The 21,413-nt window shown below is 38.2% G+C and overlaps 1 protein-coding gene across 1 annotated transcript in view; it reads left to right on the top strand.

The window, feature by feature from the left end:
- Window positions 1-21,413, top strand: part of WDR27 (WD repeat domain 27) — a 126,747-nt gene that overhangs the window by 47,237 nt on the left and 58,097 nt on the right. The window contains exon 22 of the mRNA XM_072035801.1: window positions 9,579-9,681. Within this exon, the coding sequence (XP_071891902.1) occupies window positions 9,579-9,681 (103 nt within the window). The remainder of the gene's footprint in view (window positions 1-9,578; window positions 9,682-21,413) is intronic.

Genomic DNA, 21,413 nt, shown 5'->3' on the forward strand with positions numbered 1-21,413 from the left:
TCCATATTTAATTTGGCAAAGTCAGTGTATTCTAGTGTCTGCTGAGTTCTGCTAGCCAAACTTCAAAAAAAATTATTCAAGTTCTTAATTATCCATATTTTCAGGGTGTGCAATAGGTATTGTGTAAATATGTATGCTTGTTTCACACTACAGAGCAATCAATGACAGTAACCATTGTAGAGGAAAAAATAGAGCAAATAATTCACCATTGTGCTATTGTTTGTAACTTTTTTTTTTTTAAATAAAAAACAACAAATTTTTAAAAATGAAATTTTCCCTCATTCCTCTGGCCAGAGGTTAAATCTTCTGTATTTTAAAATCTACTTTTCAGTTCTTATAAGGAAGAAAACTGTTCACTTTTTCCTAATGTGTTCACCAGGTGTTTTTTACATAAATAATTTTGAGATGGTTGAGCTTGGAAAGCTCTGTCTGAACTTGGAACAAGTCTCTACCAGAGTGCTAGGTGTACTATACAGTTACACAGATTGAAAACTTTTGCTTTTTTGTTCGTAGGTCTTGTCCAATCAAATCCAGTTCATCCCTTGTACTTAGAGGAGAGATTAGTTCCTAAACAATCTTATGGTGGGCCAGTTCCTTTAATCTCTTGAAGTTGCTGATTTGTAAAGGTGGTGCATCTGCCATTACTGTATTTTGAATGGTCCCTCTGGAATTATCTCTTTTTCTACTTTTTTTTTTTTTTTTTGGGGGGGGGGGGGTGGGGGATGGGAAGAGGTGTTGCCAGAATAAGTTCTTATTTTATTTATTTATTTATTTATTTTTTAAATGAAGTCATTTTCCAGTGTTTTGAAATATAGCAAAGGTAAGTCAACCTTCTGATTTGTACTGTTTGCAGAGTTGTGGGTGGTAACACTAACTGCAAGTAACACTAACTTTTATTGTCTGTTCATTTTGTTCTCAGTATTTGCCTCAGGCATCCACAGTGAAAACTGTTTTTCTTTTGTTTAATCTGCTTATTGCCCTTAATGAATTTTATCCACTAATACTATATTTAGTGATACTATAAAGTGAAAAATGCTGATGAAATGGGAAAACTCCAGAGCATGGTGCTCTGGAAAGCTGCAGTTGAAATCATGGGAAATCATTTTCAAAGATTCTGCACAATTTCTTCCTTAGTTGTTTCTTTAGTTCAATTTCTTTGATAATTCATTTTTTTCGTTCTTCTGACTTGCATTGCTTTTATCATTAGTAACTGAGGAATCACAGCAGAATGCTCAGGTTCTTTTTTGGTCCTTGCTTAGAATAAATCTTCAGACACTTTATCCTGGCCTGCAGCTTTATAGGCTTTGAACACAGTGTTTCTTTTTCTTTTTTTTTTTTTCTTCCTTTTTTTTCCCCCCTGAGTTCCACAAGACTTTTTCCATTCAGTCTGTATTATCAAACTCTTTTTTTTTTTTCCTTTTTCCCCAGTGAAAATCCATTTACATATGTTTTCTCTTGTTCTTGAAGTTGGTGAAAGTGTTTTTGCACCTTCCACTTTCATCATCCTTGGTGGATAAAGCTGTAAATCCATCTGCATCTTTCACTATGGATGGTTTGGAGGCATTCCAGGACTACTTCAGAGAGTGCCAGGAAGTCTTATGGGTTCCTCTGAAGGTGGTACAAGAAAAGACATTTAAACTTCTGATGTTGCCAGCCAACCTCACACAGCCAGGTCATCTTGCCAATAAATGAGGGAATCTTGGATGCTATTAGTGACTTTTGGACTTAGACTCCTGCTTCATTTACTTTGAAATGCATGGGTTTTTAAAGTTTCATCTGAAGATTTTGAATATTTGTATACTTCTCCCGCATTCTTCTCTTCATTATAAATGTAGCTAAGAAAAACTTCAGACAATCTACAAAGCAGCATAAAGAACTAAGGAGGTTAGATCTTTTTGGAAGAAGATAACTGGCTACTATTCTTTCAGGTTACAATAAAGAATTACCAGGCTTTGTGAATGCATACAGTGGGGTAAGATAATGACCTTTGATCATCTTCCAAGACACTGTGAAGACAGTGTGAAGAACATTTTAAGCCTGTCTTGTCTAAAAAGAATGGCTAGTTGGAGGACAAGTGAAAATATTACCAAAATATTACCAAGGTCCAAGTTGGAAGCAGTGAGCACAGAAATTAAATTGAGGTTCAATGGGAATGTTGTTGAGAAGAATACTAGTTACCAGATTCAGGGTTCCCAAGAAAGTGTCAGACTAAAGGGTAATAATCAGGAGGTACCAACAACAGTTGGTGCATGCTAATATTTTTTGAAAGACTTTGTGTTCTTTATGATGAAACATTGTAGACTCCTAAGTGCCCATAAAATATAGAAACTCTACCATTTTATCTCTTTTACAATTTTTATCTCTTCCTATCTCTTTGGTGAATGTATTTCAGACATCAACCCACCCCCCCCCCCCCCCCTTACCTCTCCCCCACTTTTTCTTCCCCCCAGAAGTCAAGAGTAGCACTGATTCATAGGAATCTCTTCCTGTTGCCTCTATCATTTAATGTTCATCTTTCCATGAAAAAAAATGGTGGATTCAAGTATAGACTAAGTCTCCTTATCCCGCAGTCCTGCCTGCTTTTAGTAAGTATGTTCATGAAGACATAGGGTAGTGAGAGACAGATTTATTTCTGTAACCCACTGCTCTAAAATTAATGCATAGAAAGAGCAGAGAAATCTAATTAGGGAAAATTCCATTCCCTTACAATAAAACCATGGAAACCCCAAATGGCAAACTAGACTAAATACCAGCTGCTTTATTATGTTTGTGTCCTTTAAATTTCACATGACAGTTCTTCTGTCTTACCAGTCTGTATCACTTCAATTTTGTTTGTTTCCTCCAACTTGCAGATTAGATAATTGTGATTTATAACATCCAGAATAAAGAAAGTTTTTTCCATTCATGATATTAGGGGGAAACCATGAATTCGAAGTGCTGTCCTCTGCACTTTATCAAATGTTTAGAATATTGACTAAACACTTATGCTACAACTAATTTTGTTTGCCAGCAAAGTTACATGAATACCCTTATCTTCATGATTGGCTGATATTGAGAAAAATCATCTGTCCAGATTTCGGCAGCAATCTGCTGTTTCCCTTGTATGTCACATTCCAAGCTATCACATTCATAAGAGAAATTCCAGAATGTGAAGCAGTGAAAGCTTTTCTTCTCCAAGGTGAATTTCTTCCTTCTTGCTCATCAGTAAGATGTGGCTAAAGCCATAGTGTTTTACAGCTTCATCCTTTTTTATGACACTAATTGCATGGCCTGGCTTTGTCTCAGATTTTCAGATAGCTTAACTTGAGCTACAGATTGCACTGTCAGGGCCCTGAGTGTACCACTGGGCCCTAACTGTCCTGAACAGCCTTGGACCCCCACCGACACACTCTGCACCTTGCTCCAGGTACTCCTTTTAAATGTAGGCTTGGGCATTCAGTCTGCCAGAAACATATTGTAATTACACCTGTCTCAAGTTATGCCTCCAGCCTTGTTTTCTGCATGGACCTTAGACCTACCTTGTTGGTAGTGTACGTAGCTTTCCTTGGGTTCTGTTTGCAGCCCAGTCTTCAGGAAGTACCTTTGGCACATATTACAGTCTTGCCTCCATCTTCATCCCCTGCTGCTCCTGGACTCCATGGATATACACTAGACGTGATTCATCACCTCTCCTTTTCTGGGACTTCCAATGGACCTTGTTATCAGCTCAATACAATATCTGTTCAGAAGTTTTTCCTATCTCTAGATGACCTGGAAGACAGTTTTTATACATTTCTGAGGAAAAAGCCCTTCAGAAAGGACGAAAAGCAGGACCCAGGGAACTACAGGCTGGTCAGCCTCACCTCAAGCCCCAGGAAGGTGGTGGAACAATGAATTCTGGAAAACATTTCCGTAGGCATGAAGGACAAGAATCATCAGGAGTAGTCACCATAGATTCACCAGAGGAAGTGATGCTGGACCAACTTAATAAACTTCTGCGATGAAATGACTGGCATAGTGGACAAGGGAAAGCAATGGATATAGTCTACATGGACGTTAGTAAGGCTTTTGACACTGTCTCCCATAAGATTCTCACAGAGAAGCTGATGAGGTATGGGATGGATGAGCACAGTGAGGGGGTTGAAAACTGGCTGAACAGCCAGGCCCAGAGGGCAGTGATCAGTGGCCAAGGCCTAGTTGGAGGCCAGTAACCAGTGGAGTACTCCAGGGGCCAGTACTGGGTCCAATCCTATTCAAAGTCTAATCTAATAATCTGGATGATGGAGCAGGGTACACCCTCAGCAAGACTGCAGACAACACCAAACTGGGAAGAGTGACTGAAATGCCAGAGGTCTTCTGGAGAGACCTGGCTGGAGAAACAGACTGGCAAGAAGATTGAGAAATTCAACAAGAGGGAGGACGGAGTCCTGCACATGAGGAGGAACCATCTCAGGCACAAATATATGCTGGGGGGCGCCTGGCTGGAAAGCAGTTTGGCAGAAAAGGACTTGGAGATCCTGGTGGACTACAAGCTGAATGTGAACCAACAATGTACCCTTGGAGCAAAGAAGGTTAATGTTGTTTTGGGCTTCATGAGTAAGAGTGTTGCCAGCAGGCTGGGGCAGGTGAGCCTCACCATGGCTGAGTAGAGGTAAAGGATATACCTGGAGAACTGTGTCCCGTTCTGGTCTCAGTATTACAAAAATATGGAGCTACTAGGCAGAATCCATCATAGTGCCACAAAAATGCTGAAGGGATTGTGCATCTCTTCTATGATAAAAGGCTGGGAGAGTTGGAACTATTCAGCCCAGGGAAGACAAGGATCCAGGGGGTAGAGGGAGAGGAATCTCATCAGTGTTTGTAAATATGTTGAGAGGCTGTAAAGCGGGTAGACCCAGTCTCTTTTCAGTGGTGTCCCGTGGCAGGAGGAGAAGTGATATACACAAACTGAAACACAGAATGTTCCCTCTAAAAATTTTTTTTTTTTTTTTTACTGTACAGGTGACTGAGCACTGTCACAAGTTGCCCAGAGAGCCTGTAGAGTCTCTGTCTTTGGAGATACTCAAAGGCCATCTGAGCATGTTCCTGAACAACTGTCTCTAGATGATCCTGCTTGAGCAGGGGCTTGGACCTGGTGACCTCTGGAGGTCCTGTCCAGCATCAACAATTCTGCGCTTCTGTGAAGCTAGCACTTGCTGTTCTCTACTTGTTACAGAGATACAGAGGTGAAGAATTTGCTGGGACAGCTGTTGTGATATGTAGTAAGAAAACAAGATGGAAAAGGACAGTTAAAACTGGGAATTAAATTGCAAGGGAGGAGTGGGACAGTGGTGATGTTCTGTCAGATGTGCTTGTTTTATATGCAGAAGTGGGGAGAGCTGGGAAAAGTTACCATAGCTCCATATTATTGCCATTTAATATATATTTTTGGTCTTTTTAGAGGACTGGGCTGCTACCGTGTTATGTTTGGGGAAGCAGATGTGAGAGCTGCTAAATTACCTTTTCTGCTACTGAGATTGTCAGGGGTAAGATGTTATGAGGAGCCCCCAGCCAGTATCACCTTTGGTGGCAGCAGCAACATGTCTCTGGCTCACTCTGAGGAGTTGAGGAATAGAAATTCAGCTGCTCTAACTGTGTTTGCTGCTGAAACAGCCATTCCTCATCTCTTTCTGGAAAAAAAGCAGTGTATGCTTATTGGACCACAGTGAAGACTTTGGAAGAATATTGGATTGTTCGGAAATACTGAATTTCTTCTGCGGATTACTCAAATTCATGATAATGCTTTGAAGGAAGATCTGAGATAAAAATTGGTTTCACCCTCTTTCAGCCTCTGAAAAGATTTGCCAATTCTTTATACAAGACAGCTTTTGACATTAAGGTAGTATCTCCAGCTCGTATTATGATCTTGTGCAACTAGATCATAAGCTCCTCTGGCAATGTACTTTAGTAGAATTCCTGCAGCCACATGGAACTCATCTCATACATTTTCTAACAGTTACACTTTGAGAGCATTAGGGTCAGACATGCAGTTTGAATGAGTTACCTTCAATTTTCAGAGACTTCAGTTTCTATCTTTACTGTGAACTAACTGCTTGATGTCATCCTGAGCAAAATATATGTATATACATACCCAGAATTTGATTACTTCTTGGTCTCTGCTCAGCCTGAGGATCCCATAATTTTTCATCTTTTTTTCTTTTTCTCCCAGAGATTTGAGTTATCTTGTTACCTGAGGATAACAAAGGAGAAATGGATAAGCAGTGTCTGGAGTTCCTCCAAGTTTGAGATTGGGGATACATCAAAATATACGGGATGGGGAGTGTGTGGTCCCTGCTGGATTCTGTTGGTGAAAGCATCCCGAGCTCCTTTGTGAAGGGTTCAGTGTATGTTTTAAATGAAACCCACATGTACAGAACATCTGAGGTAGCTACTACTTCTGTCAAGTTATACTTAGATTTTCATAGTCTCAATGGATTGATCTGCTCGTATTGAAAGGTCTCTGAACAAATACCAGAGCACTGGGACAAAGTGATAAAGTAGAAGGCAAGGTGGTTAAAAAAGAAGAAAACTTTGATCTGCTGTCAATTTTGAATGCAGCGAGAAGAATGAAATACTCATTCGTGACGATATTCCCTGATTTATAAAGACGTGTCTTATTCTGGTATCATTCTCTTACAAAGACAGAAACACCACGTTACATTTTTTTCCTCATAATATTCTACAAGTTGTTTGTGACATAAAAAGATACATATTTTGGAAATTAGACTAAAAGCTGTACATTGGAAAACATAGGGAAAACTTGGCTGTTTGCTGTCCCTTGCAATTACCAGATGTTTGCCATGGTAACTCCTGAAAAGTTCTGACCAAAGATTTATTCTTAGGAGGCTGGACAGCATGCCAGCTGGCCAGGGAAAACCTGCAATATCCAAAATAAGTTTGATCACCACCTGTTGCTACTTAACAAAATGGAAGAAAAAAAAAAAAAAGCTGAAATAAAAGAACTCATAGAATAAGCTAAAATTATATGCATTATATCAATTTATTCTAAGATTTCTTTTCACTTCTTTTCATCACTGTGTTACCTGGGGATATCTGGAGTTAATAGACATTATATCACAGTTTCTGCTAGATTCTGTGGAAAATTTAACTAGAATCAGTTTTTTTTTTTTTTTGAAATGTTTTAGAGCAGGATTTTGAGGGAGCAGGATAGTAATACATCCTGATTATAATGGCGATCCTGAGTAGGAAAACAACTAAAAAAGTAGAATCCAGGATGTTAGTTATTACTGTGGCTGTACTAGCAAGGTGGCAAGTGGTACTGCCCTATGACTCAGCCTTTGTTTTACATTGCTGTGGTGTAGCATAGAAAAGATCCCTGGAAGCCTTGTAATTATGTAAGTTCTTAAGCATCCATTCGTAGGTAGAGTAGCTGAGTTATTAGTCATAGCTGCAAAGGAGTCAAGTTCTTTTGCAAAGAAGTTGTTGTCACTGATTTGCTACGAGACTTCCCTGTGAGAAAGACAGTTTATTAGGAAAGTTAGCATTTACAGGCCCTGAGAATGAGGGCTTAAATACTAGGAGCTAGTCTTCATGGCTAGTGGTCTACTTAAAAAAGAATGGTGATTCCAAAGGCATATTCAGGAGTGACAGAGAATATATGAATATTATTTGCCTCTTTGAAAGTGTAATTTATGTAAGTATTCTGTGATTTGTCTGCCATTACATAATCTTTGGATTTATGTGTGCTAGAATGCTGTGTTTGAGAGGAGACTGAAACAATTGCTACTGTCCTTTGCTGACAACAGGAAACTTGAGTAGAGGCAGGTATATCGACCCAACACCTATGGTGGAAACTGAAGCAGAAGAATGTTTTTATATATTAGTCATAGTAATTGACTGTCTCTATAATTTACCTTTTTTTTTTCAAAACAAACAAACAAACAAACAAACAAAAAAAAACCAACCCTGCAGCGTTCTCTTAAGCTGGATTGTTTACAAGATTATTATGGTAGAATTTGCCTGAAGTGAAAAGTCTGGTTACTCTATACTCAAAATGTCCATTGAAATCAGTAGTTTTGTTAGACAGAGGTTCAGCCAAATATGCACTCCATAAAATGATGCATTTACATGCATTCAAAATGATCCTTTTTATGGTTTGCTAAGTGATAGCCATTGGATCAGTCTCAGAGTGATGTTTTTGTTCAAGTATGCCTGTTTCACCTGGGTGAGCAAGATCAACTTGGCATTCAGACATACATGCGTGTGTAAAAAAGAGCAATGTGGTATAAAAATTTAGACATTTCTGCACGCAAGTTCAGTCAATTGAATTAACACAGTGTCTGTGATTTCACTGGCCAGGGAAAAGTGCATATCACAGGTGTTGGCAGGAGATTTTACTCTTTCAAATTTGTTCCTGGATTTAACATACATGAAAAGAAGAACGTATGACAGCTGTATAATGGCAAAGCTTTTGTTTTGTAAGGAGAAAGGCAATGTGATAACATTCATAATAAAGGAAAAAAAGAAAAATGCAGATTATTATGTGTTCTGAAATGACACTTTCTAGTGGGTATAAAAATTAACATTTGAAATGAGGCACACATTTACAGATAATCATTCTGAATGGGATTGAAACTCCAAGTTGTACATGTAAATTACTTTTAACATTGAAACAACTCTAAATCAGACTTTTTTCCTTAGTTTTGTTGTGACTACAAAACTATCACAGTTTTTTACAACCGAGGATTTTTTTTAAATGGATAGTAGTCTTCATCTCGTTTGAAAAATATGTTTTTAAATGGCCCAAGCGTGCTCAGCTATCAAAAACTTACTCCACATTGCTAGTTATGCTGCTTTGCAGTATTAACATTAAAAGTAAGAAACTAATTCCTTATGTTAAATTTAAATGTATTTCTTCCTTTAGACTGAACTAACAAAGATAAGTAAGAAGCTATCTACAGTTGTACTGTAGATAGATTTATGACTTTGGAATGTCATTTGTATGCTGCCATTCTTGATTTTACTAGATTCAGTAAATGAGTGCGTGGAGTAGGAATGCAAGTAGCAACACAGATTAAGTATCCAGATTTAAGAAAATCTAAAAAAAAAAATAAAAAAAAAAGTATAAGAAAAGCAAGCAATAATTATTTACATTATGTTTCAGCATGCTGCATCTTGATTTGATGGAAATGGCCTGAGGGAGATTTATAAAGCTTCCCAGTGCACGCTGGCTTTCACAACACCCTCCCCTTAAAGCAGGGTTGTTTTGGTTTTCCCTGCTGAGATAGCTAACTGTGGGTAGTTTGACAGCATGCTTCACAGCTCCTCATTTCTAGATGCTAGTGATATCTCTACCTTTGTAACAGAACAAGGCCAAAACATGAGTTTAGCATTGCCCTGTAGTATTGTGTGTTCATTTTATTTCCAGTTTTCACAACACTTTGGGACAGAATTATTTTTAACTTAACTAAGGCAAATTCACAAATTATGTTTGTAGACTGAGGAAAATGAATAAGGCTTCAGCAGAATTTCAAGAAAACGGTAGTAAAAGAGCTAGGTTGTTTTTGCTATTAATAAGACTTCCTGAAACTCTTCTAAAGGTGTGAACGTCGATTTGAAGGGCACAGTAGCCGCTGCTACCCATGTGGAATTGCAATATCTCCTTGTGGGAGATTTATAGCCAGTGGATCAGAGGACAACTGTGTAAGTAATGTTTTTATTTATTTTTCTTCAAAACTGTAGGAGTTGCTTGTATTGTAGTTAACTTAGTCCCTTCATGCATGTTCCTAGGATTCAGCTTAATGTGCAAAGTATTATACTATCATATACCTAATTACTATGTAGCAGCCACATCTGATTCCTATTCTATAGTTTCTTTGTTTTGCCTGGTTTTGGTAAATCCCCAAGCAACAAAAGTTTACCAATTTTAGTAACTTGTTAAGACCTTATTTCTCAGAGTTTTCATAGTGTTTAACTCAATTGCCACATGCCATCAAAGATGATGAGAATGGTATCCCCTGTAGCACAACTTTATGTAGCATGTGTATTGTGTATATTATCTGCCCACTAGGAACTATGCAACCACTACATGTTAATTTACTTAAGCTACCAAATACAGAGTGATGTAGCTTTCATTACTGGTGTTGTATGATCCAGTCATGCTACAAAGTGAGAAGGCATCCAACTGTATTTATAACTTATTAAAATTTACGGTGACTTAGAATGCATGTCCTCCCCAGACAAGATCTCTTCTCACTCCCTGTCAACTGTATTTAAATTATCTACACTTAGCAAAGAGTCTTGATTAAAAGTGTATTGCTACCTTTCTGAGTATGTACCTAATTTTAACTCAGTAAGTCCTGCATTGTTGGCACAATGTTTTCCTTGGTGTTTTCTGAGAGATAGATGCTTGCAAGCTTGTTGTACAGGCCTTTGAAATTGGGCTGCTCTGACTGTATGGGGCTGGGTTACTTATAAACACATCCTTCCAAAACGGTTACAAAAACTGTTTAACTTTCTTCTAGGTCTTTCTAGGTGACTCATTAGGACTCTGACACAGGGTTTCTGGTCAGCTTCAAATTCAGAGCAAAAGGAATTTACTGTTATGGCCAGTTTTGAAATACTGGCTCCAATCATGTGTGAAGGTTAGAGATTTTATTGGCAGATTGCTGAAGGTTTGGCAGTAGCTAATGTATTCTTGTCATTTCCATGATAAAAAATATTCTTCAAGTTTCTGGTAATTTGTATTTGAAAATGTAGTTTGCGATACAGTATAGAAGTTTCTTGTGTTGTCTGTTAAACAAAACGTACCTAATATTGATCCCAGCTCATGACATACAAGGTATAAATATATTTAGTTGAGATTCTAATTAAGGTCATTGATGAATAGTATAAAAAGAGGTGCAGTTGTAAGGCCTTTTCTCTTTTGTGTTAAAGTTTTTGTTTGGAATTACGTTGATAGAAGAGAGAGGCATAGAGCATGGTTTTGCCAGTAGTCCAAATTTTTGGCACATGGTTGCTCATCATAGGAAGCTGAATAGCTGGACTGCATCCTGCTCCAGTTGGCATATAGTCCCTGGTGGGCACAGTGCCAGTCAATACTTTTTAGTGTGGCTCTTGGGTTGGAATTTAGCATAATTTGTATCACATGTCTGTGAAGATCTTTCATTGTTCTTGTTGCCCCCTCAGGAAAACTGAGTCAAGTTTCAGAGTCTGAGAAACTTGCAGAAACCTTTCTACAACCCTACTGTTAGGACAAAATACAGATCTGGGGCATTTTTAGAAGGCTTCTCTCTGAAACATTGACACTGGATATACTTTTGTGTTTCCTTTGAAAAATAAAATTGAGCATGGCACTGAATCGGCCATTCATATTGTTAAACTAATAACATCCTGAGAGAGAGACTGATGTGCAACTGTAACAGTGTTAGATTATCAAGAAGCCTGATATTTTTGCAGATTATGTTCAATGAATGAATGTCCATGGGAATTGATAAAAGTTACATAAAAATGGAGGAATGTGAATTGTATGAGTGAATGTCCATTGGAATTCAAAAAAAATGCATAAAAATGCATCAGTGTGGATAAAAGGTTATTTGGTTATCTTGCAACTTTCCACTGACCAGTAACTGTGTCTCAATCATCTTGGCGTTTGATTTATTAAATGTGTTGCTTGCATCCCATGGTTAACAAATATGATTGATTTTAAAGCCAGAAGGGGCAGAAATGGAATATAATTGAGAGACATTAATCTTGAACTGCCTTTTATATTTCACAATATGTAACGTGTTTGACAGAGAAGAATATGTGCTGGCTGCATTGATTAACAGCAAAATCAAAACCATATTCTTACAGGGCACAGAATCAGAAAACTAAAATATGATGTTATAAACAAAGGGCTGCAAATTCTGCCTGCCTTTTACTCTACTTATGAAGTATACAGCTTATTTTATACTACAACAGCTTGGTATAGCTTCTGTTTGGCTGAAGTAACCCCTTGTTTTCGTAGGAACTGCTTTTGTGGCTGTTAGTATGAAAGCTGTACATATTGTAAATCCTGGCTTGAAAGTGTTCCCCTACCTGCCTACTTCCACTACTTGAACCTTTATCAAGAACTATGTAGGAAGTGGCAGTCTGATCAAGGCAGGTATCCACAGTATCATGGTTTTGAACTGTGGTTATCCTTTCCATAATTTATAGTGATTAGAAAACCTAGAAAGTTAGTGTTTCTTATATCAGTTCCTCTCTCCATCTTAAATAGCCTAAGTCTATAAATGAGGCAGGTTTACTTTTTTGACATGATTTCTGGCCATTTTTCAGGTGGACAGTTTGAGGTTTCTAACTATCAAGCAATAATGCTAAGGATGTTAGACAAATATTCCAATTGGGCTGAGATTTCCATTTTCCTGGGCTCTGTAGAAATATGTTTACCTAAATATTTTCTGACCAAAGAAATCTTATTCTGAAAGGATAAAAATATCTGGAGAGTATGAAATAATGATTTTTAAAATAGAAATAGCTAATCCTTTTCCTGTGCTCCATGTAGTTCTAGTTAACTGTTTTACTTCATGTCTAATTAGGTTCTTCATTTTTGTCTTTGAAGACCTTGAGGCTCTCTGAATAAAGTCCAAGTTTCCAGAAATGAAGTAGGGAATGCAGAAATAGAGATTTGGGTCTTTAATTGTTTTCAGATTCATGTTTGCTGTCTTTGAACTGTAGATTTTAAGGGGCATGTTTTGGCCCCAGTGTTGAAATGCAATTTGCTAGCATAAAATTCTATATCCATGTCAAGTCTAAAAGACTGGGCTCACAATTCACACTGACTGGCTTATATTGAAAACCTAGAGGTTTTTTTGGTATAAGAGGTGGCTACCTCAGTAACAAAAATGCAGGGGTATTGTATTTGTATATGCAGGGGTCTTCCATTTTATTTATTCTCTTGGTTAAAGTATAGGATTTTGCCTATAGCAATGCCTTTGAAACATTTTCCAAATCCAGGATTAAGTGGATTTTCTCCAAAATGTGAAAGCAGCAAAGCTAGAGAGAATAGGATTATTTCTCTCCAGAGGGCATCAACATTGAAAGGAGGAACAGGAGACAGGATACGTCGATTTCATGCTTATACATCAATACTAACCACTTGCAGAATTCTTAAATGTTTACATTTGTGCAAAAATTGGTTTTACAGTGGATTCCCATTATACAAATGATGCTGGATACAGAGATTGGTCATGGGGGCATATCCACAGCATTCTGCAAGCCTGTGAATGGTTGCTTGTTGCAAACCTGGACGTAGTTGTACTTGCTGACTAGGTTGTATTCTACATCTGGCATAACATAAACAGTAGAACTTGTTTGTAGTTGACAGTTCTAAATAGTTACAGAAGTTGTTATTCCACACAGAATTTCAGACCTACTGAGCAATATTCTTTAATGTTTTATTACCAGATATTTATTTAGCCATAAAATTGACCATTTAAAATCAGAGATCAGAATCTCTTTACAACTTTCCATATTGGATTAAACTAGTAAATTCCTTGTTAAGGATTTAAAAAATAAATAAATTGCAGTACATATCAGAATTCTTAATTTTTGTCTGTAATTATATCAATATGTGTAGCTTTAAAAATATTTATTTTGCCATTCTTAAATGTATTAAAAATGCAATGCTGCTTTCTGTTAAACTCATCATCTGCTTTCCTTGGTCGGATATATTTTGGCTTTGAGTAACCGTAATGAAAGGAGCTTTATTATTTGAAATAATTTATTCCCCCCCACCACCCTCACTTTCCTTAGTGCATGAATTCCTTTTATTGGACATCTCACAGTATCCTGACATTTTGGTGTTTTATTCATTGTAGAGAAACACCTTTTTGCTTCAGCAAAGTTTCAAATACCGTTCCTTAAAAACACACAAAAACAAAAAACACAAAACTTTATGAAAATAAAACTATTTCAATGTTTGAAACACCCTGTATGAGATTTAGCAAATCACTCTGTGATGAGAGAGGCTTTCTGCTATAGATGTCCATATATAATGGAAATAGGACATCCTAATAGAACAGGCGGAAGAAGACTGGCCTGCCTAAACAGAGATCTATTATGAGATCAGGAAAAAAAAAAAAGAGGGTTTATAACCTTTGTAAGAAGTGGCAGGCCACTCAGGAGGCCTACAAAGACGTGAGGCTGTGCTGGGAGAAAATTAGAAGGGCTAAGCCCAACTGGAGCTATATCTGGCTACTGCTGTTAAAGACAATAAAACATGTTTTTATAAATACATAAACAAGAAATTGGATGTGGGGGGAAACATAATGACAAGAGATGAGGAAAAGTTTGAGGTGCTTAATGCCTTCTTTGCCTCAGTCTTTAGCAGCAAGACCAACTCTAGGTACCCAGTTCCCTGAACTGGTAGTCAGGGAGAGAGAGCTGAACAAGGTTCCCATAATCCATGAAGAAATGGTTAGTAACCTGGTAAACCACTTAGATGTAAGCAATTGTATGGGACCAGATGGGATTCACCTAAGGATCATCATTTATCAGCAGTCCTGGCAATCCAGGGAGGTCCCAGTCAACTGGTGGTTAGCAAATGTGACACCCATCTATAAGGAAGGGGGATCCAGGAAACTACAGGCCTGTCACTGACCTCTGTGCCAGGGAAGCCAATGGAATAGATTATCTCGAGTGCCATCACGTGGCACCTACTGGGCAACCAGGTGATCAGGTCCAGTCAGCATGGTTTTATCAAAGGCAGGTCCTGCTTGAAAAACTTGCCTGCCACAAGGTGATGCACTCGGTGGATGAGGGAAAGGCTGTGGATGTGGTCGACCTAGGCTTTACTAAGGGTTTTGACACCGTTTCCCATAGCATTCTCCTGAAGAAGCTGGCTGTTCAAGGCTTGTATGGGTGTATGCTGCTTTTGGTTAAAAACTGGGTAGGTGGTTGGGCCCACAGAGTTGTGGTAAATGGATTTAAATCCAGCTGGAGGCCACTCACTAGTGGTGTCCCCCAGGGCTCAATACTGGGGGCCAGTTCTTTCAATATCTTTGTCAATGATCTGGCTGAGGGGATCAAGTGCACCCTCAGTAAGTTTGCGGATGACACCTAGATGGGTGCAAGTGTTGATTTGCTTGAGGGTAGGAAGGCTCTGCAGGGTGGTCTGGATAGTCTGGAATGATGATCTGAGGCCAACTGTACGAAATTCAACAAGACAAAGTGACGGTTTGTGAACTTGGGGAACAACAATCCCATGCAATGCTACAGGCTGCAGGAAGAGTGGCTGGAAAGCTACCTGGTGGAAAGGGACATGGGGGTGGTTGATGGCCATTTGAATACGAGCCAGCAGTGTTCTCAGGTGGCCAAGAAGGCCAACAGCATCCTGGCCTGTAACAGAAATAGCATGGCCAGCCAGACTAGGGAAGAGATTGTTCCCCTGTACTCAGCTCTGCCGAGGCCACACCTGAAATACTGTGTTCAGTTTTGGGACCCTCACTACAAAAAGGACATCCAGGTACTGGTGCGTGTCCAAAGACAAGCAACAAAGCTGGTGAAGGGTCTAGAGAACAAGTCTTGTGAGTGTAGCGGGTTTACATGGCAAGGTTTTGGTAGTGGGGGGCCATAGGGGTGGCTTTTGCGAGAAGAATCCAGAAACCTGCCCCATGTTAGATAAAGGACCCACTGCTGGCCAGAGCCGAGCCAATAAGCGATGTTGTTTTTGCCTCTGTGAGAGCATATTAAAGAAAGAAAGAAGAAAACAACAACAACCGCAAAAACTGTTGGTAGAGAGGGGGTGAGAATCAGCCTTGCAGGCACCAAGGTCAGTGAAGAAGGAGGGCAGGAGGTGCATCAGGTGCCAGAGCAGAAGTTCCTCTGCAGCCTCTGGAGAGGATTTTGTTGAAGCAGGTTGTCTGCCTGTGCAGTCCATGGTGTAAAACGGTGGTGTAAAAAAAAAAAAAAGGTGTAAAAAAAAAAAATGGTGTAAAAATTTCCATGCTTCAGCCCATTGAGGAGACCATGGTGGAGCAGGTAGATCTGCCCTGAAGGAGGCTGTGGCCTGTGGAGGACTCCTGCTGGAGGAGATTCTGGGCTGGAGCTGCAGCCCATGGAGAGGAGCCCACACAGGAGCAGGTCTGGGGGGAGCTGCCACCCATGGGGGACCCGTGCTGGAGCAGTTTGCCCCTGATGGATGGACCCTGTGGTATGGACCCATATTTGTAGCAGTTCTTGAAGAGCTGCTGCCTGTGGGAAGCCGCTGCAGAAGCCTTCCTTCAGTTTGGAAAAGACAGCATCCCATGGGAGGGAGCCCACATGGAGCAGGGGCAGAGAGTGACCATGAAGGAGTGGCAGAGACAAAGCATTGGGGACTGACTACAGCCCCCATTCACCAGTTCCTTTGTGCCACTCAGGGGTAGGAAGTGGAAGAGGGTGGGTAGGGCTAAGGTGGTTTTGGTTTCTTTTCTTTGTTTCTCACTAATCTAGCTTTTTAAAAATAGGCAATTATTATGAGGAGAGGCTGAAGGATCTGGGATTGTTTAGCCTAGAGAAAAGGAGACTCAGAGCAGACCTTACTGCACTCTACAATTACCTTAAAGGAGGCTATAGTGAGGTGGGGATCATTCTCTTCTCCCAAGCATCAAGTGATAAGATGAGGAAATGGCCTTAAGGTGTGCCAGGGAAGGTTTAAGTTGTATGTTAGGAAAAACTTCTTCACTGAAAGGGTTGCGAATCATTGGAACCAGCTGCCTAGGGAAGTAGTTGTGTCATCATCCCTGGAGGTCTTCAAAAAAAACCATGTAGGTGTAGAGCTTAGTGACATGGTTTAACAGTGGACTTGGCAGTGCTAGGTTAAAGGTTGGACTAGATGATCTTAGAGGTCTTTTCCAACCTAAATGATTCTATGATTCTAATAGTTCAGAAGTTGTATTACTCTATATGTTTATATTATTATCTCTTGAGAGTGATAAATGTATGGTGTCAGTGATATTTTAAGTTCGGTATCTTTGATCAGTAGAGTATGCTATAGTATTGACTTTAGTACTGGCTTTGGAAAAAAATTATGATATTTTCTGGAAATAATGGAAAATTATTTTTAGAAATGTCTGATAGCAATGTTGTATTAGTACTTATTGTGTCAGTCTATGCTATGTACCAGAGGGCTTGCAGAACAGAATGTATTATATGAAGCAGCGGCAGGGACTATCTGAGGTATTTTGGGTTTCAGTGTCATTGGCATCCTAATTATATTTTGCTCAAGTTATATTTTATATGTCCATATTGTTTAACTCAGATAGGCTTTAAAAGAAAGCATCTGGAGAAAATAGCATTAGTAATAATTACTGTGGAAAAAACAGGACTGACATTACTGGCAGAAGGAAACCCATGGCAGAGTATGAATGACAGCAGCTGTGACTACCTCTCTGCCAGCTATTGTTGGAGGAAATGTATCCCTTTCCAAAGAAGAACACAACTTTGTATTACTCTCGAACCTTGGTTTCTTGGACTATTTGGAGTGTGGTTGGCTTTTATGACTATTATTATCCTATGAGAAAATACCCCATATTCAAATGTAAGCAAAACAGGAAGTCAAAGTAGATACGAATACCCAAGTTTCATTTTGGTATGCATGCATATGTAATAGCTGTTTATGTACAAAAACGGCAGTGAGATGCTAAAAGTACATGCATAGAGACTTATAACCACAAGTCATGTGTTTTCTGTATGTATATCTCAGTGTACACCTCTGAAGAATTTTATGTATTACATATGTCCTGTTGTGCTTCTAGTTGATAACATTGTCCTTGCAAATTTATTAAGATAATACAGTCCATTGTAAAACTAGTGAAATTCCCTGTTACGCTTAAACACCCGAATGAGTGTCTGCATTTTTTGAATCTCATAGTATTTCTGTCAAACAGTCAATACTAGTACACAAACAAGGAATGGAATTATTGGTAAAGTTAATACAGAAGACATTTTTAGAAGCAAAGAAAAATTTCCAGAGTGTGGGTATGGTCCAACTGTGCTGTTTCTAGTTGTAACTAGAGGCGAGGTAAATTTTCCTAGAACAAAGTCTTCAAGTAATAGTTCTGCACTCTGCCAAACCAAAATATGTTATAAAAGTAAGAGTAACCTAAATACAGCAGTGTTTGGTGCTACATAAATAACACAGACAGACAGATAAAAACAATCATATATATGAGGGTTTGAAATTGGTTAATTAAATAGAAACTAAAATCAGGGAAAATATAAATCGGACATTTCTAAGAAGGGAGAATTACAGAAGTAAAGCTGAGCTATGGTTAGATCTGTTTAAATTTCCGCACTAAAAAAGGTTATATAAAGCATGTTAACTATAACTGTCATCATACTAATACATTTGAAAAGTGTGCCCTGTGTTTTGAAAGATCTGAACTTGATCATATTTTTAATAATGAAGAACCTTATTAATTTTCACCATTTGGTGAATTATAACCTTATAACCTTTGGTGGTTATATGAAAGGAACTCAGATGGAAACTGGGATCCTATAGTAGTTGGCAATTTCCTGAGACCACCAGAACAACAGCCTCCTCAAGTGACATTAGAAAGGGAAGGGACACTCAAAGGGCATTTGTACTCAATATTTTGGAGACAGCCTTGAAAAGGCTTTCCCTGCTGCCATTGTATAAGATATCTCAGGACTAAAAAGTGCTAATCAGTGCTTAGGATATTTGTGAAACCTGTTTTATTATGTGTGGAGTTGGCACTGATGCCTGTAGTTACGGTAGTCTAACACTTTCCACTATAATTCTGTTTTCAGTTGCTTATAACTGGGAATGTTTTGTGCTGAAACTTTCCATGCTGGGTGTCTGCTCCAGGCTGATTGTTATTTTATATTTTAGTATAAGTAGTTCAGGTGCTTTTTAAGCTGGACATTTAGGAAAAATACATGGTTCAGTGGGAGATGCAGCTCCAGTGTAAACAGGGAATGGTGGAATGCAAGCCAAACAATTCTACCATGTAGCATGGGACAATGCACCAGGCTTGATGGCACTGATGGAGGCAAATGGAGACTAATGCTTTACTAACAAATCCAGAGGTCTTTCATAAAAGTGTAAGTAAAATTATTTATTTTCCATCAGAGGCTCTAACACTTTCATCTTCTGGAGCTCATTTGGAATATTAGAAGTAGTAGTCCCAGGAAAGGGATGGCTTTGTCCAATTCATGCAAAATTTCTAAAGAACAAAATCTATATTTGTGTAAGGTCAAATTAGGTATGCTAGATGCTAGGTCTTTTATTTATTTAGTTTTATTTATTTATTTATTTTTGTGATATAAATAAGGTACTCCAGTTTAAAGCCACAACAACTAGAAAGGATTTTTCTTTAAAGTGTTGTTGCTTTTCTGGTCCCTGAGCAAGAACTGATTTAAAAAAGATGTGTTTTTTTTTTTTTTTTTTTTTTTTTTTTTTTTTCTGTTGTGATTTTAGTGTTGCCCTTTCTGACTTGCTTCCCCCTCTTCTCCTACCCAGGAGGAGAGTAGACATATAAGTATTTTGACGCAAATGCACATGATCATGGATTGGACTAGGGTGCAGTGGGAACAGATGGGGACAAGGTTGCTTTGAAGGCACAGTAAAAGAAAACAGAGCAAATAATTTATAGTGAAACTCTGCAGGTACATAGTCGATTCATTTTGCACACCCTCTCTACTAGTGTAATAGAATTAAGTAGTTTTCCATTTGGTTATAAATTCTTGTCCTCAAGGAGGGACCTTCACCCTTCTTCCCTGTCTCTTGCTAGCAATTTAAAGAAGAAAACACAAGCCTCTACATACATATAAGGTGCTAAATACACTCTCACACTCTGGGTTTAATGAAAACTGACTACTCCAAATATTCTTCAAACTTCAAGTGAAAGGAAACACAAGTAAGTATGTGGTTATGGGTGCAGGAAACCTGTTTGGAAGCTATAGGTACAGGTAAATGATTTTTACTTTTGGCTGACCCTTAGACAGAAATGGAAAGGAAATACCAGTATCTACTGAATTGGTATTTTTATTACAAAAAAACTCGGTCTTAATATTAAAAAAAAGGGATTGACTTTGGCTAAAGTCTGTAGCAGATTATATGTGCATATGCACTTGGGGTATTACTGAGTACTTCCTAGACTGTTTTACTGTCTTTCTTTCTTTCTTTCTTTCTTTCTTTCTTTCTTTCATTTGGTTTGCTGAAAAATTTGTTCTTCCTCTATTGTTGAATTCATATTTTCAACATTATTATTATTTTTTTTTCCTAGTGTAATGTTATCATTTATACATCACTTACTATTCTTTTTTTTCTCTATAGAGAAGAAAATAATAAAAACATCTAGTAAGTATAGAATAGAAAAACAATTGGAATGACTTCGGAAATGTAGTAAAAACTAAAGTTATGGTGGACTATAGTAGGAGAATATTTATATTGGAGTTATTCCACTTATGAATACCTGGATATCATTTCAATTAAAATACAATATATATATTTTTAACTATTGAAGATGATAAATTTACTGAAAAGTTCATTTTCAATCTTGCAACAAGTTCACTTTGATTCTCAGGATTTAGGCTATCACTGGCTAGTTTAAATATCTGTGACTAGTGTTAATTAAACAGAAGCTGTTTTTATACACTCTTTGTGGTGACATTTTCCTTTCAATGGCATTCAGTTATGATACATGTCAAAATTACTCTGATTTTAATTGTTAATTTCCTTAAAAGTGCAGCTATTGGAAGAGATGATGATACCTATCACAATGTAATAAATTATTCTGAGATGTAAACAGACTCTGCCACTTTTTCTACTGAATTACTGCATCTAAAAAGATTTATAGGGCAAGAAATGTATCAAAAAGACAGTATCAGAAAGAAGTTTAACAGTAGTTCTGTTGGGAGAGAATTTTCTGAAATACAGTGGTAAAATTGTTTTCACAGCCCTGTTGTGTGTGTTTTGTGTAGTAGATCTCCAGTATGAAAGCAGTCTCTAGAAAAGATCTGAGTTGAAGTCATTCTCACCACAATGAATGTTTCAGTGCTTAGCTACATTTAGGTTCCATCTGTATCTGCTTGTCTTTAGTTTTCTCTGACTCAGTATGTCTTGGTACACAATGTGACTGATTCAGAAAAGTGCTGCATCCAGCCTAACCTCTAGTTCATCACTAAGAAGCATTTCTTGAAAGGTGGGTGGCAAGAGATTGATTGCTTTGTAGGTTGAGAAGTGTGATTAGTTAAAATCAGGTATGAGCTGAAGTGTTGATTTAGGAAAAGTGTGGAAGATGTTTCACAAACATGGAATTTATCTTCAAAAAGACAATGAAAAGTTATAACATCTCTTTAAAAAGAGGAATGAGGACATAGAGACTTAGCTAAAAATGAATGTTCTTCTCCCCAAATTCAAATAAAACTCAGAACCTGGAATGGAAAAT

This window comes from Anas platyrhynchos, chromosome 3 (assembly GCF_047663525.1).
Source record: "Anas platyrhynchos isolate ZD024472 breed Pekin duck chromosome 3, IASCAAS_PekinDuck_T2T, whole genome shotgun sequence".
In the NCBI taxonomy this organism is placed as follows: domain Eukaryota; kingdom Metazoa; phylum Chordata; class Aves; order Anseriformes; family Anatidae; genus Anas; species Anas platyrhynchos.